Below are 27,672 nucleotides of genomic sequence, written 5' to 3' on the forward strand. Positions count from 1 at the left end.
TTTTACACTTTGCTGGGTTTGGGTTCAGGTTGCAGTTTCGATCCTACAGCGGTCCCGGATGAGGGGAAGTTGTTCTCAAGGTTCAAGAGACACGGGGGAAGGCACTGAAGGGGCGAGAGGAGGGTCCTGACTACTGTGTCTGGCCAGGCAGCATCAGAAGGCCATAGCCGAAGGCTGCTCCGGGTGCCTCCGGGGGCTGCTGCTGGCAGCCTGTAAGACCCTTTTACTTCTGAGTTCTCCCGAGCGCACAGGGCAGGCATGTTCCCAGCAACCAGACCACCAGCACCCTGCTCCTTCTCTGCTTCACGAGCCCCATTCCATGCTAGTGTTTCTGGCCCTTTTGTTCTCTTGGTGGGTAGTGGTTTCAGCTGAGCTAGCTCTTGTAAGAGTAAGATGCACTGTCTTCTTTTGGGGGCATATTCGGGTTGCTGGGGTGACCTCCCCTCTGGCATCTCCAGCTTCTCCTCAGAAGGCACAGGCAGTGGCAGCCTCTCTTCTCTGGGATTGAATCCCAAAGCTCTCATCCCAGCTCTGAGCCCCATCTTCTGGCTCAGGAACTTCTGAGGAGCAAGGCTGCTACTCGAGTCTCGCCCTCCCCTCCCCCTTGGGATGAGAAGGGGCCTCATGTTCACATAGACCTCACAGATTTGCAGTGGACACCAGAAGGCAGGAAAACATGCTCTTGAAATGGGCGTTTGGCCTAAGCTAAGTCACAGCAGGCTGGCTCCAGAGAGGAAAAGGGCAGGATCTCTCTGGAGGGCCCCGGGGAAATCCGTTCTCTCCCTTGACAGCACATGTCCTCCTCCTGCTTCAGCTATACTGGGAGGCAGTGCCACACGGGGCTGTGTTTAAGGAAGGTTGTGGCCTGACCTGACACCTTCCTATGTGAGGCTTCAATTCTAAGCCCTGTCGTGTCCTAAATAACACTGGATGGAGAGTAGCCCGCTGCAGGTTGGACACTGCACCCAGAACAAAGTAGGCCTGGGGCTCATGTTCCAACTACCCTTGCTTCCTTTTATTATTAAAAAAAAAAGAAAAGAAAAGAAAAGAAAAGAAAAGAAAAAAAAAAGTGAGGGGGTGAGGAGCGTGGACTGGATGGCCCCTATATCTCCCACTTCCTGGAACTCCATCTGGCGTGGACTCCCAGACTGTTGGTCAATAACCACTGTTCTGGCCCATCCCATTGAGGCAGGATATCCCCACACCCACCCCAACACACAACACCTCGCACCGCCCTGCATCACACAGGTCAGCCTATCTCTACGGTGTGATCCCAGTGCTTCCTTCAATGACCACTGTTATCGCTGGGAGAAAATAGGTCACTGAGAGGGGTGAGCCAGGGAATAACTTTGAATTTTCCATCCTATTATCAGATAGGATCTCAACCCTCTGGTAGAAGGTAAAAGAAAGTTAGAAGAGAGGAGTAAACCATTATTTGGGAGGGAATCATAGAGAAAAACAGACCTGCTGGTAGTAGCCTGGGGAAAGGGCCCAGGATAAGCCAGGAGTAGAAACTGAGGGAAGTGGGGTGCAGGCTAGAGACATTACTGGCCCCTTTGCAGAACCTATGCATGGGAGGAGGGTGCCTGGGTGGCTCAGTTGGCCAAGTGTCTGCTTTTGGCTCAGGTCGTGGTCCCAGGATCTTGGGATCAAGCCCCATGTCGGGATCCCTGCTGAGCAGGGAACCTGGTTCTCCCTCTGCCTCTCCCCCCACCTGCTTTGTGCTCCCTCTGCTCTTGCTCATTCTCTATCAAAAAAATAAAATCATTGAATATGCATAAAACTAGAACCTGGACTCTGTGAACAGCCCTGGAAAGACCCTAGACTCACTTCTGTGAAGCTGTCAGAGCTGGGACAAAGAGCAGGTAGGGAGACCAACATTAACTGAGCTCTGGGAAGTCCTAGGCTGGGAAGTCTAACACAGGGGAATGCAGAACTGTTGCCCCTTTTCATAGACTTTGGGGCTCTTGCCCAAGAACATGAGCTAGTCAGCAGCTGAGCCGGGATTCAGGACTCAGGACTGAGCCTAGGTCAGGACTCCTGGTGCCTCAACACCTGTCATCGCTCATCTTTCGGCTGCTGCTACGATCTGTGGCAAAGCCTTGTGGTAGCCAGGCCTCGTGTTTCATCCTAAACACATTTCATCCCAAAACGTGTTTCATCCTAAAACAGCAACGTGACCAACCTTACAGTTTAAAAGGACTTGCACTGGGGGGCATGGCTGGCTCCGTCAGTACAGCATGTGACTCCTGATCTCAGGGTTGGAGGTTCGAGCCCCATGTTGGGTGTAGAGATTGCTTAAAAAAAAAAAAAAAAAAAAAAAAAGTCTAAAGAAACCAAAGCATTTTTACTTAACAAGGCCACCTATGAGCCTTCCAGCAACTCTGAGATACAGGTATTTTTATCAGCTTCCCTTTGCATAGGTGTGGGAACTAAGATAAAGGGTCCTTCCACTCATTCCGCACCCTGTCCTCTTCCTAGCTCATCTGGCTCCCTGAGAACCAGATTCTCGCCTGTTTCCTCAAGGATGTGTAAGTACACTTCTAAGAAAAAGAAAGATGACTGTCATGCATTAGATTGAACCATTTCAAATTGCTGATATTCAACCATTTTTGACTAACAAAAATGCCAATTTCTTGTGGTTCAACCTAAAAATGAGACCTTGAAATAAAGATACTGATGCTAAGTGTGGATTTAAGGTTTAAGCATAGGACCCCTAGGTTCATTGCTCTCAGCTACTAAGGATGGAGAGAAAAAAGCAGACATCCTTAGGCCTGGAGGGGATCAGGCAGGTAACTCAGGAGGATAGGGACGAAGGGTAGTAAACATGCTCTTTTTAGAATAAGCAGCAATAGGAATGACTGTAGGGAATAACTAGGAAGAAAGATGAGCCCACAGAGAGACTCCGAGTGCACGTTGGTCGCCTGTAAGCTGTGCCCAGAGAGAAGAAGACTAGATTAGAGGTGCAGGTGAGGGACTAGAAAGGGGTACTTGATGTGCAGGGGGGAAGCTGGACAGCTGCAAGTTCCTAGATCCAAGGATGGTTAATGCCTTCAACTCTGGTCATGATCCCGGGGTCCTGGGATTGAGCCCCACATCAGATCCCCTGCTTGGCATGAACCTGGTTCAGGGAGCCTGCTTCTCCCGTTCCCACTCCCCCTGCTTGTGTTCCTTCTCTCGCTGTGTCTCTCTCTCTAATAAATAAATAAAATCTTAAAAAAAAAAAAAAAAAGAGGACTTCTAAAGCCCCACAGACCTAATCACTTTAAACAAGTTAGGATTGTTGAATTTAATTCAAAATATTTTGTTCTGTCCTAAGGAATTAATAAAAGATAGAAAAGGTACAGAAAAACTGTACTTTAGGAAATAAGTGTCTAACATTTTATATGCAAATTACTTTGTTCTAAATAAAAATCAGGAGATGCAGCATGAGAATTAGGACTGGGGGTTTCAAGTAGGGGAATGGAGACAGGAGAACAAGAGGAGGGATGGGCAGGAAGTATCTGGGTTTCAGCAGGAAGTAACAGGAATTCCTCACCATTAGAATCACACTAAAATGCAGCAGGCTTCTTGTGGAAGTGATGAGCTCCCCATCTTTGGGGGTGCTCAAGTAAAGCTTGGCTGGACCATCAGAGACATGCAGAAGGGGCTCCCTATATTAGGGAGAGAGTCAACCAGAGGACCTTTACTGTGCTTTTCAATTCTAAGCTTCCAAGAGGCTGTAAAGAGCCAATATTCTGAAATGAAAGGAAATCTAATTGAGGACCACTTTTATTCAATTATAAAAAGAGAAATTTTAATTCTAGCTTTTAATAATTCTGAAAAATGACCAAGAAAAATGACCAAGAATCTCTACCCATGCCTCTCCATGTGTCTTAAAACACACTTTTTCTTTGAGATATCAGCACTCAAGTTTGTTCCATTTCTTAGGCAAATGCACTATGTTTTGGTTTCCTTTGTTCTTATCCCAAAGCATTATTTTTTTAAGGACAACTTCACTGCCATTTTTCACTGCAAACATCCTGTATTCAGCTATGTTATTCTTTTTTTTTTTTAAAGATTTTATTTATTTATTTGACAGAGAGAAATCACAAGTAGACAGAGAGGCAGGCAGAGAGAGAGAGGGAAGCAGGCTCCCTGCTGAGCAGAGAGCCCGATGCGGGACTCGATCCCAGGACCCTGAGATCATGACCTGAGCCGAAGGCAGTGGCTTAACCCACTGAGCCACCCAGGCACCCTCAGCTATGTTATTCTTAAGCAGGATTTTGTGGGCTAGCCTGGGAACCCATTCCCACCCCTACACATCACTCTCACCTGAGAGTAGCTGTTCTTAATGCAGAAAGGCCCTGAAAGCTGAGATACAGGCTTTTGGCAGATTCTCCAGGAGTCAGGAGGCAGGAGGAAACTTTTAGTCTCTGGATCTGACAGCAGAGGGGATGGGAAAGGCCCATTTTGGGTTCCTGGCAGCAGAAAGTTCAGGAAGTTCCCATCCTGCAGAAAATCTGCAGGACAGGCTGGACCAGCTCCAGGGTTAGGCCAGACCCTACCAGAAGTGGTCCCGGTTTGGCCTACTAGTCCGAGGGCCGATCAGAGTTTTTCTGCCCCAGCTGGGGACACCAGGATCTTTCTAGTGGGCAAAGCACTCACAGGATAAAACCTGTGTGTCTGTTGCTACTAACTCAGGGGGCGCAGGGCGCACGAGGCCAGAGGTGGGAGGGAGAGTAAGAAAGCAGTGTCTGGCCACCTCTCCCTAAATGTTCATCCACCTTGACTGCCCTTAAATAAAGGGCAGCCTCACCAGATGGAGGCACAATGAACTTAAGTGCCTGTCCCAACTGGCTTCAGAGTTAGGAGGTCACAACTCTGGTTCTTCACCTCTGGTGAAGAGGGAGACCTCGGGAAATGGACGGACTTGACTTCAAATTGAGGTCCACCACTTGCAAGCTATGTGACTTTGGGAAAGTTGCCTAATCTTTGCAAGACTCAGTTTCCTTGTGTTTATAAAATGAGAAAATAGTGTTGTTACTCATCTTCAAACACTAACCCAGAAAACTGGCCCACAGGAGACTCAGTAAATGTCAGGCATTTTGATGAGTTGGCTACAGACTTCACGTAAGTCAACAGCATCACGGACTGCCTCAGCATCTTCAAGCTGTTGGTGCCATGGGCTTCTAGACCCAGATGTCTGCCACTGTCCTATACCTTCATACCCTCCACAGCTTGGGCAAGCTGGTCCTGAGGCCAGCAGGGTGGTGATAGAGAACTCATCAGGAGATGCCGCAGGAAAGCAGTCCCTGCAAAGAAGTCCACACCACCCTGGGCCACTGCCCCTTGCCTCCAGGACATCAGCTTGTGTGGCTCACCTCCCTGGCCTGGGTTTTGCTAAGCCAAGAGGCCTTTCCTTATTGTTTCTCCAGGCACACAGCTGGAGTCAGAGACACTGCAAGAAAGGAAAAGGGACAGAGATATCTCATCTGGGTGCACAGAGAAAAACCTAGACTGGCTTTTGGAGCCTGGGGCATAGGCACTCAGGACTAATGCTGTTTTCCCTCCCATTTAAACCAATTTTAAGTATACGGTTCAGTGGCTTTGAGTCACAACATGCCCATTGTGTGACCACCATCATCATCCATCTCCAGAACTTTTTTCAAGTTGCAAAACTGAAACTCCATACCCATGAAACACTAACTCCCATTCCTCTTCTCCTTCCAGCTGCTCATAACAATCATTCCACTTTGTTTCTACGAATTTGACAACTCTAGGTACCTCATGTAAGTGGAACCATATGGTATTGGTTCTTTGGTGACTGTGGTTTATTTCACTTAATATAATGTCTCCTTTGCCCATTTTTTTTATTTTATTTTTTAAAAAATATTTTATTTATTTATTTGACACAGAGAGAAAGAGTGAGAGCACAAGCAGGGGGAGCATCAGGCAGAGGGAGAGGGAGAAACAGGCTCTCTGCTGAGCAAGGAGCCCGATGTGGGACTCAACCCCAGGACCCTGGGATCATGACCTGAGCCGAAGGCAGACGCTTAACCAACTGAGCCACCCATTTTTAAAAAAAAAAAATTTTTTTTTGTTTTTGTGTTGTAGGGGTTCTTTATATAACTTGCATATTAATCCCTTCCAAGTAAAGGCAGTCTCCTAGTAAAGGCAGCTGACCCCCTACCAGGGACTCGCAACACTCGTGAAACGTCAGAATTACCAAGGAACCCTGGAAATACTGATGCCCAGGACCTGGGTGGTTCTGAATTAACTGGTCTGTGGTGGGCATGTAAGGCATTAGAAGACTTCGAAGGTCTCCTTTGAGTGGTTCTCAGATGTATCCGGAGTTGAAACCACTGCTCAAAAGTCTCTGCCCTGCGGGAGGCGCTGCCCTCCCCCACTCACTGCTGAAAAGTGAGAGGGGATAGATTAGGAAGAGGAAGAGGAATGACGAGAGAGCCCCCCCCCCCGCCACCTCCCTCGTCCAAGCCCAGGGAGGATGGCAACAAAGTCATAGAAAAGGCAGACCCCCCCTCACTTGGTCACACAGTGCTATCATCAGCCCTGCCACCGATGTATCAGAAGGAAACAACCAACCATTGTCTCCTGAGAAGGCGCAGGAATGACAGACAAGAGAGAAGCCTCGAGCCTCCCGGAAGTCCGATGGGCAGAGTGCACGGTAGAAAGCTCTGGGCAGGGAGGTGGGAGCCTTGGTTCTACCGCAACTTAGCGGTCAACTTTCTCTGTGGCTTCTGAAAAGCCAGCTCACTTTCCTGTGCCCAGGGGTGCCCCTAGAAGAAAGGAAACTGGGTAGTGCCCTGCTTCTCAGCCCTGGCTAGACCTTGGATTCACCTAAGGAGCATTTAAAAAACACTGACCCTCAGGTCCCACTTCAGAAATTCTGAATGCAGCAGTTTTAGTGGGGACTGGATGTTGTCGTTTGGTAAAGTTTCCAGTGATTTTACAAAGCTAGGGTTAGAGCCATGGTCTAGTTGTTCTCCCACGTGCCCTCCTCAGTGTTAACATTCTGAGGTTCTTCTGTCTCTGTTTCTGGGGGCGATGGTCATGGCCTGAGCACTCATGTGGCACTTGGCTCAACCTACAGATACTGCCCTCTCACAGCCCACAGGCACACTGACCTGATGCTCTCTGCAAAGGTGAAGAGGACCAGTTCCCTTCTAAGAACGGAAAAAGAAACAGATTCTGACCTCTAGTGACCTGGGATGAGGCCACAACCCCAGAAGAATGTTTTATTCTCAGTCCAGCCGTGCCTTGAGAGGAGGAGCGCCTGCCGGAGACAGATCAGCTGGGAGGAGGAAAGGCCAGGTGGCCAGCAGGCAGCTGGGTGGGATGGGAGAAGGAGTTTCTGCTAAGAGGCCAGTACTTCTGGCAGGCCCTGCAGAGGGAGGCACTTTCCAAGCTGGGGGGGGGGGGATGGTGTACGAGGGCACAAACTTTCAGAAGAGTCCTTGTTAGGGTCCTCAGGGCTACTCCATGGTGCCCCAACTGCCAGAACTTGGACCCCCGGGTGTACTGAGCCCACATGGGGGAAGAGGGCGGTGGGAGCTCACAGGCTGCCCTCTGAAGTCCCCCCCTCAGTGGCCTATGCTTGGAGAGAGGGAAACCAGCCTGCAAACAAATAGAGCCAAGGAAATGGGTGGTAGACACTGGTAGGGGACTGCCTTTAAGAAACAGGCAGGCTAAAAAAAAAAAAAAAAAAAAAAAAAAGAAACAGGCAGGCTGGTGGAGAGAGCTGGAAAGTTCCATGCCTGCCTCCCTCCCTATCTCTTGTCCACTCTTTTCCATCCCTCCTCCCTAGTGTCCCTTGTCCCTTACCTCTCCACCATCCCCACTAGAGGTCTCACCCTGGATCACAGACCCCATCTGACAGCTCTCTGCTTCTGCACTGTGGGTTTACTCCTGCCACGTCCCGCAAGCAGTAGGGACCCACCTGATGGGTGGCCAGGAGGGGATCCAGGGTCCACAGGCTGGGGAGGCCAGGCCTACATCTGGAAGTCCCAGCTCTTCTCTGGAAGTAGAGCCATTCCTGATGGAACCACCCACACCTGCAGACCTACCCCCCCACCGGCCCCTTACAGGACGTGCTGTTCTTGGTTTTGTCTCCAAAGATGGGGGTCTCTAGAAGGGATGTGGGGGAGTTTGTAGCTATTTTGCTGACAGACTAAGGACAAACAATGTAACAACTAGACCACCTATAGCATGCGGGTCGGGCACTATTCCAAGTGCTGTGTGTACTTCACATCACCCCCGACCCTCACAATTCTTGCCCCGTTGTGCCCCAGTTTCCCCTCAGTCAGACTTCCAACACAGCCACATTCCTGAGTTTCACGGATCATCTCTTCCCTGATACCGTGAGTTTTTCCAGTGGCGACCTCAAAAGGACCCAGGGGCCGTACCCACAATTCAGACTCCAAGCAATTTCCTGACCCCGTCCCTCCTTGGTCTTCAGAGAAAAGGGGGAAGTAGGTGATGGCTGAACTGGGGGAGAGGGACGTGTGTGTGTGTGTGTGTGTGTGTGTGTGTGTGTGTTTAGAGAAGAGAATCAGGTTTTAGTTCCCAATTTTCTCCTGGTGGAAAAAATGCCAGGGCCACTCTTGGAGGAGTCAGGCAGCATGAATAATGCAACCTGCTACCGCCATCTGGTGGATGAAAGGAGGAAGTCAGGCTGTGGAGGCGGACCAGATGGAATTCGAGAAGCAGGACTATTTCAGAAGTGTAATTAGCCCTCTCAGTACCTACCAGGCAGTCTGTAGTGGGTCTCCATGGTGACCCTGGTGTCCCTGGTGTCCCTGCCTCCCAACAGGTCCCTATCCTCTTTCCATGTCATAAATACCCAGCACGGGTCTGCACGGAAGGCTCCCTGATGTAGATCATCTGGCCAGTTAAGAAAATAAGCTCAGAACCAGGAGAACTTGGTGTTGCTCTCTGGGCCTCAGCTTACTCAACATAATGACTCGGTGAAAGCCTTCAAAGCTCCTGGCAGCCTTGTCTTTTGAAGTTAGTGGTTCTCATACTAGAGTGAGCATCAGAGTCCCTGCAGGGCTTGTTAGAACACAGACCATTATCCCCCCACCCCCAGGCGTTCCTGACCCAGTAGGTCCAGAGTAGAGTCTGAGAATTCGTGTTTCTAAAGGTTCCCAAGGCATGCTGATGCTGCCAATCCAGAGACACCCTTCACCTTGGAGAGTCACTGTTCTAAGTAGTTCAGTCTCCCTGGTGTGAGGGGAAAGTGGACAAACAAACAGGGAGTTTATAGGAAATAAATAACAGAGCTTATATAAAACAGAAGCCAGGGCTCAAATAACTTATCCATTCGAGCTCCGTAAGTAAATGTCTCGAACCATGGCAGGGCTGAGGGGAGCGTCAAACCCGTTGGGGAGCCCAGCATAGCTCTGGAACAAGAGTGTGGGTCAGTGCAGAAGGGAGAAGGCTAGGTGCTGGTAGAAGAAGACTTTTCTGAACGTCATGGGAGAGCTGGAAGAGGTCTTAGAGGCCATCCAATTCAGCTTTCATTTCAAGATGGACTCACAAAGGTTACATGACTTCTCCAAAGTCACACGGCCGCTCGGTAGCTCTTTCTCTTCACATTCCCAACCCATTCCCTTCACAAGCAGATCCCAGCGGAACCTCACAAGGCCTAATGGGTTCATGAGACAGGTTAGTTCTGTGACGTTCTGGGGTTAGGGTGGGCCAGCACCCCAGCGGCCCTCTGCACGTGCCCGCCCCCTCAGTTCCCCCTACCTTTCACCAAGGGGAAGAAGCAGTCCATCTCCACGCTGCTTCGGGAGTGGGAGATGCACAGGGCGCTGCTGGGAACCAGGCCCTCCTGGGGGGGGCTCCGTTCCGTGGTGCGGACCAGACACCAGCCTGGTCGCTCGCTGGGCCGCTCCAGCAGTTCCACCGTCTGCCCCACCTGGATGGTCAGCTCGCTGCTGTGGCCCGCATTGAAGTCCTGGAGGACCACGGTCAACTCACATCCGCCAGAGAGCTTGGGGTAGAGTGAAATGGGGGACGGGGGACGGTGGGCCAGAAGGGAAGGGAGAAAGGATGCGTGCAGAGAAGAAGAGGAGGAGAGGAAGACAAAGGGGGAAAGATGGGATCCAGAATGGAAAGAAGGCAGAAGATGGAAAAGGGAGTGGGAACGGGAAAGAAAACAAGAAAATAAAGTAATTGACACAATGCCACCATTCAATCATCCTGCCGCTCTAGCCTGGGCCACAGTCTGGAGCTTGCCCAGGACCGAGCCTGATTCTAAATCCTTCTTGTTTGCCTGGAGTTATTCTCGTTTTCCTTTGCTAAGCTTCCAGCTAACTGTGCCCTCACCCCCTTCTCCAGTAAGTCTCTTCACTTCTTTACCCCATCCCCGCCCCTGTGACCTCCCTCCGACTCTGCCTGGGCACCATTTCTAACTCACTCATTTTTACATGCTTCTAGTTGAAGTTTGGGAATAATGGAAGAGACGATCTCCTTCCACCTAACCTTTGCAACCTTCCCTGTCCCCATCCCTAGCTGGACCCATCCGCCGAAAACAGAGGCTGCCAGTGACACAAAAAAGAAGGAGGCATCGAGTCAAAGGAGAAGCAGAACAGAAGAAGAATAGAAGTGGCTTCCCTTCGCCCAGTCACTGGGGATCAGGGAAAAGAACGGCAAGGGAAGAAGAGGGGTCACATTGTACTTAGGAACCATCCTCAGTGCCCCGTCACGCCCTCCCCCTGGGCCTGGCCCTTCCCCACTGGACTGGTTCTGGGGCAGAACCAACAAAACTGGTGGGAGAGACCCCAGGATAAGAACCACCTCTTCTAGCTGAGCACCAAGACCTTCACTTCTTCTCACCAGGAGGAACCACCGAGTTATTAGTTTGTCTCACAGAGCCAAGCACAAAGCCTCTCCCTTGAAACAGCAGCTGCCCCTGCATCTCTAATGGAAGCCTCCAGGGCCTGCGTCGTCTGCACCAGCAGCCCTACTCATGCACTAGTCCAAATACATGGCGTATCCTGGGAGGCTTCCACCGAATGTAAAACACAGCGAGCACCCAGTAAGTGCTGAATCAACAGTCCCGCCAGGCCCCAGCGTTCTGCACTCAGGACTGACAGAATTTCCTATTAAAGGAACTTGAACATCACAGTGGGCTTGAGAAGGCTCAAGCATGCATCAGACGGACAGCTGCCCTGTATCGCCATCAATCAATCACTGGGCAGGGAGCCCGCTTGAAACACATGTCCGTGGGTGGGCATGGTGCCGCCACGGAGACTGGAGCGGGAAGAGAAATTTGTAGGACAGAAGTTGGAATAGGGAAAGAGACAGAAGTAGAAAACACGCCTGTTGGCTCATTTCCCCATTTAACTTTCTTGGTGCCATCAAATGCACAGATTCTCCCCCCCACCCCGCTCCGTCCCCTTCTGGCGCTCTCTTCCCCAAAGCATCATTTTGAGAAGGATGTTGTAGGATGGTGATACCTCAGGTCTGTAGACTTGAGTACCTTCACATTAACTCTCCACTTGGTCCTCGCAACGACCAGGTGCTGTCACCATCTCCACCTCACCCATTAGAACTTTAAGCTCAGAAATGTCAAGACCATTGGTTGGCATAACGAGCATGCATAAAAGGTGTCTAAGGAGTTTATTAAACATGCAGATGGCTTGGCTGGTCCCTTGCTTGCCCTAGTCCCCAGTCGCAAGTTATGATTCAGGAGACCCAGGAAAGCCGAATTCACAAGACTCCCCCAGCTCATGATCCGGAAAAGGGGGTCCCTGAGATGCTACCTGAGAAACACCAGCTGGACAGTTTCCCATGGTCACCCAGCTGGACTTGAACCCAGCCCTAGACCACAAATCCCATGTTCTTTACACCACATACCAGAGCAGATTATGTGTAAGTTTTAGGTATGTTTGTGGTTGGAGGGATGGGAGGCAGGTGGAGAGAAGGCATCACTGGCCTGTGCGATTGGTCTTCTCAGGGTTGGCTTGGCCTGTACCAAGTTGCTTACACTTTCTGGACTGCAGTTTCTATCTTGACCGGAAGACTACATAGCAACAGCTACATCACAGAAACACAAGTTTCACTGAGCTAATTTCATTGATACTCTATTTCACTTTTCCCCCCCCTCAGTTGCTGCTGGCATCCCGCTGAGTTGATTCCACTTTCCACTGATGGAAATTTGCAGTATTTGCAAATTCCATTTGTAGGATGTTGGACTAGATGACCACAAAATTTCCTGCTTACTCTGAGAATTTCTATCACCGAGCTTCTATGGTTCATGGAGTCACTCCTCTGTGCCAACCTCAGGATTCTCTCCCAAGGTCAAGTGTGCACAGGGCCCGAGATGCAATTTGCAGCCCTTTCAGGGATGGAAGTGGCCCCTTTGCAGACTGTTGCAGCAAAGCAGAGGGAGCCTGAGGTCCCAGGTGCAAACAGCCCAGCAGGTCAACAGACCTCTGTGATCAGTTTCTTAGAAAAGCACAAGTGCAGTTTTCTTTTCCAGCAGTTCTACGGCAGGTCAGCAGGTCTGTCTGGCAGAGCCCCGGGGTCATTACTTTCTCTTCCCATCTGGTAAAGGACCAGTGACCATGTCTCCCCACTCTCCCTGTCCCTTCCCCTATTCCATGCTGCCCTTTGTTACAGTGGCACTTTCAGAAGGTCCCCATTTCTCTCTCCAAGCTGATCTCTGGCTCTTCAGACAATGTTGCAAACAACATCTTTGTTTTCACCTCATTCTTCTCTTGCCCACAGCCTTTAAGAACTATTTCAATGTCCCCTGCAAATCTTTAAAATGTTGCCCCAGTGAACCATATTCCTTTTGACAGGCTAAGACCAGGGGGTGTGGAGGGAGGGGGCCCGACCTCTCCCCATCACAGACGTCCTAGGTAATTCGACAGGTGTCGGGAAGGGCTATCACACCCTGCTCTTCAGAATGCCAAGGCTGATCATATTCGTACTGGTTATTTTCAGACTATTGGCTATGGATGCTTAACTTCAAATCTACCAATTCGACCACTCTAGATTCTAAGACCAAACTTACTCTCAGGAGGGAAATGCTGGGAACCTTGAGTTCGTAGCACAGACTCTCAGCATGAAGTCAGGTGCTTCTGAGTCTTCTCGGACTCTACACCCCAGTTTCTATAATCTTCTCTCCCCTATACCCTTCACTGTGTACCCCCAACCCCCTGCCCAGTCTCTGACTTGGCCCCTTCCTGGATGCTTCTCAGGTGTTTTCTTTGCCTAGCTCCCTAGGACCTTGCCTAGGGCCTCCTAAACCTTTCTGACAGTAATCACTACTTAGACTTCTGCATGGCCCACCCCAGCCCCTGCTGCTGAGTCCTCATCTTCTCTTCCCCTGACCTTTCCAGCCTCTCTCCCCTCCTGGGTCCTGACCATTTCCTGTGGAACCTGTTCCCATGTGCCCAGTCCCTGGGTGGAATTTGTGTCCTCCTCCACTTCCCTGCCAGGTGCCCCAAGGTGGCCCTCTCTCCAACGGGTACCATTACACATACAGAGAAGACTTCATAAACATCCTTATTCTTACTCATACTCACCAGAAACTATTGCTTCCATTCACGTCCACTTTTGCTTGATTACTATTTGGACATTTCCTGATCTCCTTCGTGTATAAATAGCAGGAGCTAGATTACCCCTAAGAACTTCCTCATGTTATGGAAAAAGATCTGATTATTCTCTGTGGGGTTTCTAGGAATATTCAGAGAGGTAGAACACGAACCACCCAGCATTCTACTATTGTCATTTCAGCCCCCCAAGCCTCTGCCTGCCCCTCGGTCTCCACCAGATTCTCCTGAGGGCTATGGACTCTGGAGTTCCTTAGTGGTGGTGTGACCAGGAGCAAGCTGCTTAACATCCTGGTCTCAGTTCCCTCATCTGTGGCATGGGGTATAACAGTATCTGCTTCACAGCTTGCTATGAAGATTAAATGGGATACTTTTTTTTTTAAAGTTGGCTCCATGCTCAACATGGAGTTTGAACTCACAACCCAGCCATCCAGGCACCCCAATTAGAGAATTTTTTTTTTTAAGATTTTATTTGTTTAGAGAAAGAGAGTAAGCAAGTGTGAGCTAGGGGAGGGTCAGAGGGAGAGGGAGAGGGAAAGAATCTCAAGCAGACTCCCCACAGAGTGTGGAGCCCAACAAGGGGCCCCATCTCAGGGCGCTGAGATCACGACCTGAGCCAAAATCAAGAGTCAGATGTTCAACTCACTGAGCCACCCAGACACCCTTAGATAATATTTTGAAACCAGTCAGGACAGTGCCATCAACAGACTAAGCTCTCTAAATGCTTGTTTATAAATAAATTCTAGAGGTATTAATTAATTATTATCATTTAAATTTGAGGGAAAAGTTACAAGTAGAGAAGAAAATGGTAAAAAGGAATCAAATGTCTAGAAATAAACTGTACCAGATGTAAATAGGCAGATAAATTATTATGAAAGTAAATAAAATCCTTTTCTCTTTTTATAATCTTAATGGAGTCTTGCCCTAATAACCCAGGCCGATGAGAAGAAGTGGCCTGAAGGATTCTAGGGAAGGTGACTCAGATGCCTTTAAGAGTCTGCATTGCTTTCCATGCACCGTCCGTCTGAGGAACACCCCTGCCCAAGAGCCTGACAGATGCCCACAACACCTGCCGCCAAGCCTGCTGACCCAGTACTTCACCCATCAGATAAGTCTGACTTCCACCCCCTCCCCTGGCTGCCTGCTCTCTGATTCACTCTAATTCCTTCCCTGCCCCAGGCCACCCCCGCCTTCCCCGTGCTCAGCCAGGGCTCGAGGCACAGAGTTCTCTGCATTAACGCCTGCCTGTGAAAGGCAACGTGGGAGGCCAGAGTTGGCCTTAGAAAAGCATGAATTTGGGGGAGCCTGGGTGGCTCAGTGGGTTAAGCCTCTACCTTTGGGTTGGGTCATGGTCTTAGGGTTCTGGGATCGAGCCCCACATGGGGCTTTCTGCTCAGCAGGGAGCCTGTTTCCCCCGCTCTCTCTGCCTGTCTCTGCCTACTTGTGATCTCTCTGTCAAATAATAAATTAAAAAATCTAAAAAAAAAAAAAAAAGGAAAAGAAAAGCATAAATTTGGAGCATATCTATTTGGTGCGGTTTTACAGCACTGACAGGACCTGCCAACTCCTATTCCAAGCAGTCCTTCTCTCCCCCAATGGCTCCCGCACCTGCTGCCGGTGCCTCCAATCCCACAGTCAGAGATGCATTTCATTAGATAACGTTCTCACCATGAAATGTGTCAATTGCAAAAAGATGAGAAGCAGCATGTAGGTGACATGCAATTGTTCTCATGTAGCTTTAAGCATGACTATGTTCACAACAGCATTCTTTTAAAAGAGAAAACAACTATAACATCGGAAAAAAAAAAAAAAAACCCACCCTAAAACTAAAATACAAAAATCTAACAGGAAGGGAATGATTAAGTGATTATGATATATACACTAATATATATACTGGCAGTCATTAGAGATTCATAAAGCACTATAGCAGCTACAAGTTGCAGCTGTAACTAGGTGAAGAACATCACTAACAACAACTCTGTTCATCAGAAATTAACAGGAAGGAAATTCACTAAAATGTTAAGACTGGCTTTACTGCGTGGAAAACTGGGTGATTTCACCCCCCTTTTCTAATTTTTATTATTTTTCTTTAAAGAATTTTTTTTTTTTCTTTTGACAGACAGAGATCACAAGTAGGCAGAGAGGCAGAAAGAGAGGAGGAAGCAGGCTCCCTGCGGGAGAGTGATCAATCAGGGATTGATCCTGTGATCAATCATGGGGCTTGATCACAGGACCCTGAGATCATGACCTGAGCTGAAGGCAGAGGCTTAACCCACTGGGCCACCCAGGTGCCCTTCTAATTTTTCCTATTGCCTGACCTAAGAGTTATTTTATAAGTAAACTAACAATAAGAACTTGTATGATCAGCAATGGAATGGGGGGGTGGAATGCAATATTCCAAGGAAGCTTAATACTTTGAAGGGGAAAAAGGGGCAGTGGACAGAGGGATAGTTCCTAGTTCTGCTCTAGGACCCCTGTGTGAGCCTCAGGAAAACCCTGAGTTGCTGATGATGTTTCCGTGTAGAGGCTTTAAAATCCATCTCTAGAAACCTCTGTCCCTGCACTCCTGTGAAATCCAGATGAGCTCTTTGAAAGGAGGTCTCTTTATGTGAATTTAGTGTTCTGTTTCTACCCCGACTGAGATTTGAAACAGGTGTAAAGCAATGTCTGGGCAGCGAGGGACACTCGCTATGGAGCCCTGGGATGCCCTCAGTCGGCTGGTCGGTAGCCTGTGTTGCTGCCAAGTTCAGTTACCGGTCTAAAGCTGAAGAGTGGTTTCATTTCTGTTCACTGGAGCAGGGGCTGCTCTGACTGCAACTGATGGAGCTTATGGGTTTAGCTGGTTCCTGAGGGGCTAAGAAAGAAGGTGGAGCCCCAGAGAGGCACAGAGTGTGGTCGGCGGTCAAGTAGAGGTCTCAAGAATTGTGTAGAAATTAATAGCGGGAAGAATGCAGGAGCGGGAATTGGGAGGCCCCGGGGCGGGTGTGGGTTTTACCTGTGTGTGGCACTGGGAAAATCCCTGCCCCTCTCTGTACCTGAACTTCCTCATTCTTAAGATGAGGAAACTGGATTTCAGGGGCCCTTCCAGTGTTAATATTCTACAGGGGAAGTACCTCCTGTATTCACTAACACTCAACTCTGGTTAATTTTTTTGAGCGCTCGTCACTAACCTCATTAGTGGGTTGTTTGCTTATTTGTTGCCATATCATGCGTCAGAATGTAAGGTCCAGGGGCGTCTGAGTGGCTCAGTTGGTTAAATCGCTGCCTTTGGCTCAGGTCATGATCCCAGGGTCCTGGGATCAAGTCCCGCATCGGGCTCCTTGCTTGGCAGGGAGCCTGCTTCTCTCACTGCCTCTGCCTGCCTCTCTGCCTGCTTAAGTGTGCTCTCTTTCTCTCTGACAAGTAAATAAATAAAAATAAATAAATACATAGAAAATGTAAGGTCCAGGAGAGCAGAAGCCTTCTTTGTCTTGCTCATGGTCCCATCTCCCGGGTCTAGAGTGACACCTGGCCCAGAGTAGGTGATGAGCAAATACTCATTGAGTGCCTGAGTGCGGGCGGCCTGCAAGCTGTTATCTCGTCCGAGGCTGTGAAGCGTAGCCACCACAGCCAAGGTCTCCTTGCACTGGTTGGCCACCACCTCTTGTCAATGTGTTCCCAACCCCAGAGTTTATTTGTTCAGAACCCCTTTTTGAGAAGCTCTCTCCCCCTTTGATCACTTGGCTGTATCTTCATTAATTCCCAAGTGTGATAAAAATGACACAAGGAGGGGGAAAGATATAAACCACCAAGAATAAAGAGAACAGGAGGTAAGAGTAGACAAGAGAAGTCAACATTTTTTTCAAATAACAGGAAGTCCCTGCAAGAGTGGGTTCTGAAAGTTTTCTGGCTTCATAGAAAGAGTCTGGAAGTTTTCCTTCTGCTTCAATTTTTTTACGAACAGTTATATGCCAATAAGCTTAGCAACCTAGATGAAATGGATGCATTCCTGGAAAAATATAAACTACCAAAATTGAACCAGGAAGAAATCGACAACCTGAATAGACCGATATCTAATAAGGAGATTGAAGCAGTGATCAAAAATCTCCCAAAAAACAAGAGCCCAGGACCTGACGGATTCCCTGGGGAATTCTACCAAACCTTCCAAGAAGAAATAACACCTATTCTCCTGAAGCTGTTTCAAAAAATTGAAGCAGAAGGAAAACTTCCAGACTCTTTCTATGAAGCCAGAAAACTTTCAGAACCCACTCTTGCAGGGACTTCCTGTTGGCCACAGTCGCCAAACTATGGAAAGAACCAAGATGCCCTTCAACGGATGAATGGATAAGGAAGATGTGGTCCATATACACTATGGAGTATTATGCCTCCATCAGAAAGGACGAATATCCAACTTTTGTAGCAACATGGACGGGACTGGAAGAGATTATGCTGAGTGAAATCAGTCAAGCAGAGACAGTCAATTATCATATGGTTTCACTCATTTGTGGAGCATAACCAATAGCATGGAGGACAAGGGGTGTTAGAGAGGAGTAGGGAATTTGGGTAAATTGGAAGGGGAGGTGAACCATGAGAGACTATGGATTCTGAAAAACAGTCTGAGGGGTTTGAAGTGGCGGGGGGGTGGGAGGTTGGGGTACCAGGTGGTGGGTATTATAGAGGGCACGGCTTGCATGGAGCACTGGGTGTGGTGAAAAAATAATGAATACTGTTTTTCTGAAAATAAATAAATTGGGGAAAAAAAAAAAAGAGTGGGTTCTGACCCGGGAGAATGGAGGTGAGATGCAAGATCCTACCATTAGCCCTGCACGACCCTTGGAAAGGCCCAGGAAGTGGAAGAAGCCACAAGACTGCACTAAAAGTTGGAGTTCAGGTGGGGCTGAAAAGGGAAGAGGGGTTGTAAAGGAAGTACACCCCCCACTCCCTCTTCTACAGGATGAACCTTTTCCTGAAAAACTGACATTCACTGAAGGTCCACATACAGAAGAGGGAGATGAAGCCACCGTCCTTGATCTTGTTGTCTCCCAAAATACTGGCCGCCAAATAGAAACATTTGATGCAGACTTGAAGATCTTTCATTGGAGAAACCAAAAAGACGTACAGATACTCGAATTCTGACATTTGGAGATCCCTTCCTTCACGGCAGAGCGGAACCTTCCAGTAAACACACTCCTTCTGTTATACAGAGTATCCACTCAGCTTTTTTGGTGCCTCACTCATAAATAGGAATATGATCCAGCCAAAGATCCCCGGACTTTGCAGAAAAGCCCCAAACTAAACGAACAAGAAGGATCTGACCCTCCGAGGAAAGGAGGTGCAGGCAGGACCACAGCATGTCAGCAACACTGTAACACCCTCAGAGACGTAAGAAGGGCACCATACCCATGAAAACAGACAAGCTGCTGCAGACAGCGGGGACATTTCAGAATGAGAAAGAGCGCTCAGAAATTACAACTGTGGTGGAAAGGAAACAACTCACGCATGGGTCAGAAGACAGAGTTAAAGAAATTTTCCAGAGAGTAGGACGAGAACAGTTGGGAGAGGAAAATAAGAGCAAAAATGTAAGAAAATTAAAGAATCGATCTAACAGGTATGAGACAGACAGAATGAAAAAGAATAAATAGTCAAGAAAAATTCCCAGGACTGAAGGGCACAAACTGCCAAGCCAATACAAGGTTTCAAGTGCCTGCTGTGATGAATTTTTAAAAGACCTACTCTAAACTACGGTGTCAGGACATAGCGGCAATGAAGAGGGCATTCTAAAAGCTTTTGGTGGGGCGGGGAGAGTCAGGTAAAATCCAGCAAATCAGGAATCATGATGACAGCAGTTTTCAACAACAGCCTTGGAACGTTAAAGAAAATGGAGCAATTCCTTTAAAATTCTGAGTGGGAATTATTACCAACCTTGAATTCTGTGTCCAAAGTGTCAGTCAAGATGAAGGTACCCAAAAGGCCTTTTTTAGACTTTCAAAGTCTCAGAAACTTCCCTTAGGAAGCATTTGCTGAGTGGCAACCATTATGATTAGCATGTTGGTTTCTCAATTTTTCTCTTTTATTCTCTTTATTTCTTTTTTTTTGTCTCTCTTAATGTGATATGCCTTTGGTAGATACAAACGAAAATTAATTCCTTCATTCCCCTTTTTAAAAAATGAGTTAATAGGTAAGCAGATTTGAGGAGTTCCTGAACCACAGAATTGCTCCTTATTTAGCAAAGCATTAGTCCTGTCCTATGTGTCTATGTTCTAGTCAAAGCTATGAAACGTGCAGTGAGATGATGGTAGGCGGATTCACAGCCTAGCTAAGGTGCAGGGGACTCTGAGGTTCATCTAATCCCATCCCCCTATTTGAGAGAAGACAGAAATGAGAGTCCTTCCTCCCCAAAGAGGAAGGACTTACGTAAGGAAGATAGTGTCTGAAAGATGGTAGATACTTAAGAAACATTTGTCGAATGAATGAATGTGTTAGTGGGTTAAGTAAATGAGTTAAACCAGAGACTGTCCAGTGCTCTTAACTCCCAGGTAGAAAAACTAAGGACCCCAAGATAGCTGGTGGCAGAGCCAAGACCAGACTTGGGTTTTCAAATTCTGGGGTCAGAACAGTTCTCACTAGACTTTGCTAAATTAATGATCGCTGTCACACTTAATGTCATAAGGCCCTAGGTCCCCACTTGCACCTAACGTAGTGATACATGGACTGGTGTCAGCGTGGGAAGAGGATTTTCAAATCCAAAGCTTGACAAAGCTGCAGAGGACATGAAGCTGGGAGAAGCAGCTGAGATTACAGATCACAGACACCCAGGACCTTTGTGAGCTTTCACTCTAATCTCCCACTTAAGGAAGGACCCTTTTCACGACAGCTAGCTCTCGGTGTTGTGACACTCTTCCCTCCTGGTAGACTTAAGAACACTTTCTTTGTTTTTTTTTTTTTTTGTAATTTCCATCCATGGTTCTTAGTTGCCCTCTAGGGTTGTACAGAAGAAATCTTCCTTTCTTCCATGGAGTTCTACATATGTGCAGACTAGATGGATAATTCCTTAAGTCTTCTCTTTTCCACACATTCCTTCTAATGGCTCTCAAATGCGCAGTTTCCACTGTTTTTTTTTTCCCAATTTATTTATTTTCAGAAAAACAGTATTCATTATTTTTTCACCACACCCAGTGCTCCATGCAAGCCGTGCCCTCTATAATACCCACCACCTGGTACCCCAACCTCCCACCCCCCCGCCACTTCAAACCCCTCAGACTGTTTTTCAGAGTCCATAGTCTCTCATGGTTCACCTCCCCTTCCAATTTACCCAAATTCCCTACTCCTCTCTAACGCCCCTTGTCCTCCATGCTATTGGTTATGCTCCACAAATAAGTGAAACCATATGATAATTGACTCTCTCTGCTTGACTTATTTCACTCAGCATAATCTCTTCAGTTTCCACTGTTTTCATCATATTCTTCCAGATGAGCATCAGTATGTCGCTGTCCCTCTTGACAGGGACACCTAGAACTGAACCCAATCCTTTAGACCTAGCGTGCTCAGCACAGACTAAGCCAAGATCTCACATCCAGGCCTAGATACATCCATCAGTGTAGTCGGAGAGTCTCTTATCGGCTGGTTTCTATTGAGCATGTAACCTAATAAAGACCCCAGTCTAACTCACAGGGTCTTCTCAAGTGAGCTTCTTCCCTTTCTCTACTTAAGGCTTTAACTCTAGAGAATTTCCTAATTATCTTTGTTAACTACAAATTTCTAACTAAAGCGTAGTGCTCTTCACTCACTCATCTATCAGATTAGGGATTTCTTCATTTTGTGGCATCTGCAAATCTGAAATTTACGCTTCAGTGTGTCCAAGTGAGAGACAAACACAGAGTGCTAGGTAGGAACAAGGACAGAGCTCACAGGCACTAACCCTAGGGTCCCAGCAGACAGGCACCATTCACCCAGAGAAGGAATGGGATTTGCTCAGGGCATAATTAACACCAGTGTGGAAGTTATAGGGCCTCAGATTCGGCTTAACTTAGTGTTTATTCATTTGTTCATCCAACAAGAGCTTATTTAATGCTGGTTGGAGGGTTAGAGCTCTCCAGCAAGGGAGGGAGGAAATGCAAACTGATGGCGAATTCTGTCTGCTCTTTATCTCTGTACTCCCTGTCCGGGCTTCAGAGACCATCCAGGCTGGGCACAAGCTATCAGCAGACGTGGCCGGGAAGAAGCACACCCTGACAGTGAATGGAGACCTCTGCAGCCTTGACGCCTCGTCTGGAGATAAGGGTCCTGACAAGGGGGGGCGGGCACGGGTCTTGGCTCTTTTGTGCTTCCCCAAGGCTGTTTTCCTGATGTCCTGCCTGTAGGTACCTGGGCAGGAGGGCGCTATTCTACAATACACACCAGAGTTTGGTACTAGACCACGGGACTAGTGCTGAAAACACACGGTGACCTGCAGCAGAGGGCTGAGAGAGATGGCTAGGAGAAGCCGGGAGTACAATGAGCCGCTCTGCCGGTACAGATGGCCAAGAAGTTGTGGGCTGCCCTCAGGCATTCTCGCAAATTGTCCTCTGTGTGATTGGGCAACCCTGAAAAGCTGAGCTCCACGGGCCATCTCGCCAGAGACCAGACAGGACTTCAAAGAAGTGTACAAGGTCATCTGACCCCAGGTATTGAGACGTGGGTCACCACTTTCCATTCTGTGGGTTGTGGGGTCTGGTGTCAGACTATTAGGTTTGAATCTGTCTCCATTGTTACTGTCTGTATAACCTCCAGCAAGTTAGTTAGTTAGCCTCTCTTTGGCTCATCTTTCTCATCTATAAAACAGAGAAAACAAGAATCATTGCCAGGACTCCGTGAATTCACACGGGTAAACCCTGACATGCTTCACATGCTCAAGAAATGTTATCTCTTATTCACCCAGTCATCATAACTTGGCACGTGCCCAGGACATATTTCCTGCACCAATATTGTGTGCCTGGGGGACAAAAATCAATTTCTAAACCGGCCCTAATGACACATACTGAGAAACTGGCAGACTGGAAAAAATAAAGGAAAGCAACCATATATGACCAAGCCTGGGGTTAAAAGGTTTTGTGGTATAATTTAGGCTACAATTTCCCTATGTAGGGCCATGGATATGAATGTCCTTTCTTTTCCCACACTAGGGCACCTAGAGAAGCCACAGACCACATCAGGCTAGGCAGGATTTCTTGGAATTATTTGCCAGACCAGGTGCATAACATGTTTACACTGAGGCAAAATGGTAGGGGTTGAGATATCCACTCGCATATAGAAAATGGGCAAAATAATCCCCGGAAAGAGGTCATACTTCCCCCTGGTTGACCACAGAACCCCAGTTAGCCTGATGACTGTTATGTCATCTGAGCACAGGCTGCAAATCTGCCAGGACCAGAATTGGGAAGAGGGCATAGGTGAAGTTTAAGGGTGGGCTGCTGGGTGCCTGGGAGGGGAACTTGTCTCAGAAAAGGGGCCAGCTAGCTGCTGGTAGCTAGGGAGTGAATTCAAATGCACATTCATAAGCAGCACATTCTAAATGTTTTAACTCAGAAAGCAAACAGTCATAGAGTGCCCAGGCCCAGAGAAATGCCAGTGGACATCTGGTTAACTTTCCATTTTCAAGCAGAGTAAAATAACAATGCACACTTGTATGACCCTTTACAAAACTCACAGACATCAGTCTGATCCTCACAGATTCTGTAACTTGCCATTATAATCTGATTTTACAGACGAGGAGAGCAAGGCTCAGAGAGGTGAACTATCTTGCTTAGGGTCACACAGCAGCAAATCACAAAGGCATGACTCCAATTTTAATAACTCAGTTCCATCATCCATGTACTTATTTGCTTACTTGACAGCCAGGCCCTAAGCTGTGCACAGGATACAGACAGCTGAAGCAGACAGTTGTGACGGCCCCACCCTTGCCAAGGTTACTGTCTGTTGGGGAACATCATACAAACCCCCCAAGGGTGACAACAGGGGAAGCGTGGGGTGCTGGCCAGGGGATGAGGCAGGGTGGGGGGGTTGTCTCTCAGAAAGTGATTTGGTTTTCCCAGGGCTGACTCACCAGACCCCTCCACTGGATATGGCCATAGCTGTCTCTCCTCAGAGCTGTTTCCGTTATTAGCTTCATCACCCGCCCGGGGCTGAGTTGAGGAGAACTACTCACTCCCCTGCTTACCCACCAGCTAGTGAGATCCCGGAGCGTCTGCCCTGTCCTATGCCAGCCTGTTCAGTTTCACCACTCCCTGGCCATCCCCCACTGTGGGGTACCACCCTGGTAGTGGGAGCTGCAGGAGATGCCCACTGTCCAGATGAATGATCCAGAAACTGTGCCCAGCAAGGAAGAGAGGAGCATTTTGAATGAAGGAGTTTCCAGAGTCTGGACCAGTGTCGTCCTTGAAAGTTGTCAAGCCTTTGTCCTCAGTGAATTACAGACTCGCCCTTATCCTTGATTATCGCCTTGCCCAGTCAGCATGAAGGAGGACCTTTATCTGCGACCCACACTTCTTCCTTGTCCAGGCTTCCCCCATTTTATTGAGTGAGTCCTAATGGGGTTTTCTGCTGTCTGCTGCCCTTGGCTCCTTTTCTCCTGGACTGACTGCCACCCCCCCGTCTCCTGTCTGATTCAGGGCACTGGATCTTACCACCGCCTCCTGGCGTGGTGACCAACTGTCAGAACATGCCTTTTGGCCGCTGTTTACTACCTGTTCCCTTGACCGTGTGCATGGTCTATCATTCAGCTCCATCTTAAGGACCTCTTAACTTTCCATTCAGATTAGCTCTCTGGGAATCCAAGGGCTAGAGCTCAGTTTTTAGTGATGTGCAGTGGCCACTAGAGGGCAGAAAAAGCTAGGCTTTACTAAAGGAACGGGCCACCCTTGGGTTGCTGGTACCAAGGCTGGACCCTGCCCTGGATGGGGAACACCACGGGCCCACCCATGTGGAAAACAGACGGACAACAGCTTAGTGCCTGGCGAAGGGTAAGTGCTCAGTAAATGTTTCCTCAATGAAATTCCTAGTTCTAGAAATGAGAAAGCAAGTGATGTGATCACAAAATTAGTTGGGGTCAGGGTCCCATCTTCCCCGTTTTCAGGCCGGGGTGCCGTTCCATCCCATAGTACATCAGCCCTCCTCCTTCTCTGCCCCTTCCCTGCTCCTCCTCTGTGGGTCAACCCACGTAAACCGTCTCCCTAGCCAAGTTCATTTTTGAAACCCTTCTGGATAAGCAGTAGTTAGAGACTGTTTTCTCTGTCCCTTACACCTAATTTGTCACTGAGTCCTGCCAAGTTATTAAAAACCTTCTTCTTATTTTCTGGATAGCTCCCTGGCCATTCCAGGCCCTCATCAGCCGCCTCCCTGTCTCCTCATGGTCTCCTTTCTCCCATGCTCCACCCTTAGGTCCTCTGTTATTTCAGAATTTACATACAAATTTACATACAAATTCTACCAGCTTCCTCAGGCATTCACAACTCTCCATAACCCTCCCCAGCCACCTGGTCAACTACTTGCTCATATATTTGCTCTGTTTGGTGTTTTGATGGTCCCCTGAATATGTCCTGGTTATTTCTGCCTCTGGACTTCTTCTTTTTTAAAATATTTTATTTATTTGTCAGAGAGAGAGAGAGAGAGCATGAGCAGGGGGAGAAGGAGACTCCCTGCTGAGCAAGGAGCCTGATGTGGGACTGGACCCCAGGATCCTGGGATCATGACCTGAGCTGATGGCAGACGCTTAACCAACTGAGCCACCCAGCCGTCCCTCCCTCTGAACTTCTGTTGATGGGTGTCATTCCAATGGAAAGATTCCCTTTTGCTCTCCAGACCCCATCTTACCCAGTGTCAAAGGTCATGTGCAACTCTGGGTTCCCCACTATCTCACACAGTCTTTGGCAGTGGTCTCCACAGAGGGCTTTCCTCTTCCTGGAACTAATCTTGTCTGTCCCGCGTGTTTAGATACTCTCTCAGTCAGAAAGATCACTTTGGGTGGTTCGTGTCTAGGTGTATACATTATAAAACGTTATATTTCCTGGCTATTTGGCTTGGTGACTGAATACTCATGTTTAAATTGCCTTCTTCATTTTATCAATTTTCTCCTATTCAATGGCATTGTATCAACAATGGATCATCCCAGAGTTCTGTGTTTGGTACCAGATAAAATTATTGTGTGTGGGACATCGTAGCATTTTTCTTCATAAGTTTTAGTTTCTTGAGTTTTTTTTTCCCCTACCAAAAATACGCCAATATTTCTAACTCAGAATCTGTGTCTCAGTTAGTAGTCATGGCAATGGTGTAGGGGGCAACTGGTAAGGCTGAGAGTTCACTGCATGGCAACATGGGGGTTTATAGTCTGGATTTGGAACTCAGCACCCCAGACTGAACCCAAGTTCCACCACTGACTAGCTATGTTGCCTTGGAAATGCTAAAAATACAAGGTCTGCCTATGCTTTAGTTCCTCACCCAAAACATTGAAGTTTTGGAGAGTTACTGTTTTGATTAAAGATTGTATCACATGTGAAGCATGCGCTGTCCCATTAATGGCTATTGTTCTTTTTACTGTTTTAATTTTTCTTTTTTTTTTTTTTTTTGGAGAGAGAGAGAGAGTGAGTGCACCTGCATGCAAGGGGGGAGGGGAGCAGGGCTGAAGGAGAGGGAGAGAATCTTACGCAGACTCCATGCTGAGCACAATGCTGGACTGGGGCTCGATCATACGACCCTGAGATCACGACCTTAGCTGAAATCAAAAGTCAGATGCTTAACTGACCGAGCCACTCAGACGCCCCAGCTTTCATTATTATTCGGTGTGAATGGCTGAGTCACTAAGTGTACATGACATAGTCTCTTTCCTTTAGAGAGGGAAGGTACTCATTTTATTTTTGAATTTTTTTATAACGTACATACAGATAAGTGCACCCATCCGTTCAATGAATTTTCTCAAACTGAGTACATCTACGTGATGAGCACTTGGATCACGGAAGAGAACGTGAGCCTCACTCATGCTCCCTTCCAGGCACTATCTTCCTCCAACCCATTATCCATAGCATTTTATTAAAAAAGATTTATTTATTTATTTATTTATTTATTTATTTTAGAGAGAGACGGAGCCCATGCCAGAGGTGGGAGGGGCAGAGAGAGACAGAGAGAGAATCTCAAGCAGACTCCACACTGAGTACAGAGCCTGCCACAGGGCTTGTTTTCATGACCCTGAGATCAGGACCTGAACTGAAATCAAGAGCTACCCAGGTGCCCCACATTTTTTTTTTTTTCTGACTGTAGTGAAAACACTAAGCATGAGATCTGTCCTCTTAACAACTGTTTCAGTGCACAATACGGCACTGTTGACTCTAGGTACAATGCAGCAGATCTCTAGAACATAGGACACTCCCTTCTCTACCCCCTTGTCCTGCTGTCCCACTGTGCTCAGCAGCTATGAGCAGTGGAGTTTCAGCAGATCATACAATTTTGGCGTTCTCTGATAGCTGCGGGAGCTGGGGCTAAAAATTATGGGAGAGTATTAAACTGTAGGTCCAACTGGAATCTCTGGGCTAGAATAAGATTTAACAGCTATGGCAGAATGCAAAGTCAAGCTCACAGACCCTCCATGGACTAGGGAGAGATGAGAACTTTATTCTCCTTTAAATATAAATCAAGTTTGTCAAATGTGGGTCATGTGCAGCCAGCCACACAGTTCCAGCAAAAGAGAGGAAACACCTATATAGGTGTCTTTAAAATCTCATAATTCTTTCTTTGTGCCCCCTCTGTATGTGATTAGGAGTCTAGCATCTAGAGAGGGGCCATGTGACAAGATGGAATTAAAAAGGAGTGAAGAGAGGACTTGGTAAAGAAAGCTGATGGCCCCGGGAACCCACACCATCCTGGCTAGAAGTTCCTGGTGGCAACACGTAGGTGGACAGCAGATGTCTTTAGAGAAAGACAGAAATTTGGGTGGCACTTGCGCAAGTTACAGAAAACTTGGGGACTGCACCCGTGGAAAGGCTCTTAGAACCCACATTTTAGCAAAAAAGGACAAGAATGAGCTCTTAATTATAAAGATGGTTAGTAGAACCAACCTTGGGATATATTTGGTGTATTTCAGACCAAAATAAAAGGGGGG

The 27,672-nt window shown here is 47.8% G+C and overlaps 1 protein-coding gene across 16 annotated transcripts in view; it reads right to left on the reverse strand.

Annotated features, from left to right (window-relative positions):
- The window catches only part of KALRN (kalirin RhoGEF kinase), a 661,720-nt gene that overhangs the window by 126,607 nt on the left and 507,441 nt on the right, over positions 1-27,672 (reverse strand). For all 16 annotated transcript variants that reach the window (XM_044252163.1, XM_044252164.1, XM_044252161.1 and 13 more), the window contains one exon: positions 9,751-9,997. In XM_044252163.1, the coding sequence (XP_044108098.1) occupies positions 9,751-9,997 (247 nt within the window). The remainder of the gene's footprint in view (positions 1-9,750; positions 9,998-27,672) is intronic.

This window comes from Neovison vison, chromosome 6 (assembly GCF_020171115.1).
Source record: "Neovison vison isolate M4711 chromosome 6, ASM_NN_V1, whole genome shotgun sequence".
Lineage (NCBI taxonomy): Eukaryota > Metazoa > Chordata > Mammalia > Carnivora > Mustelidae > Neogale > Neogale vison.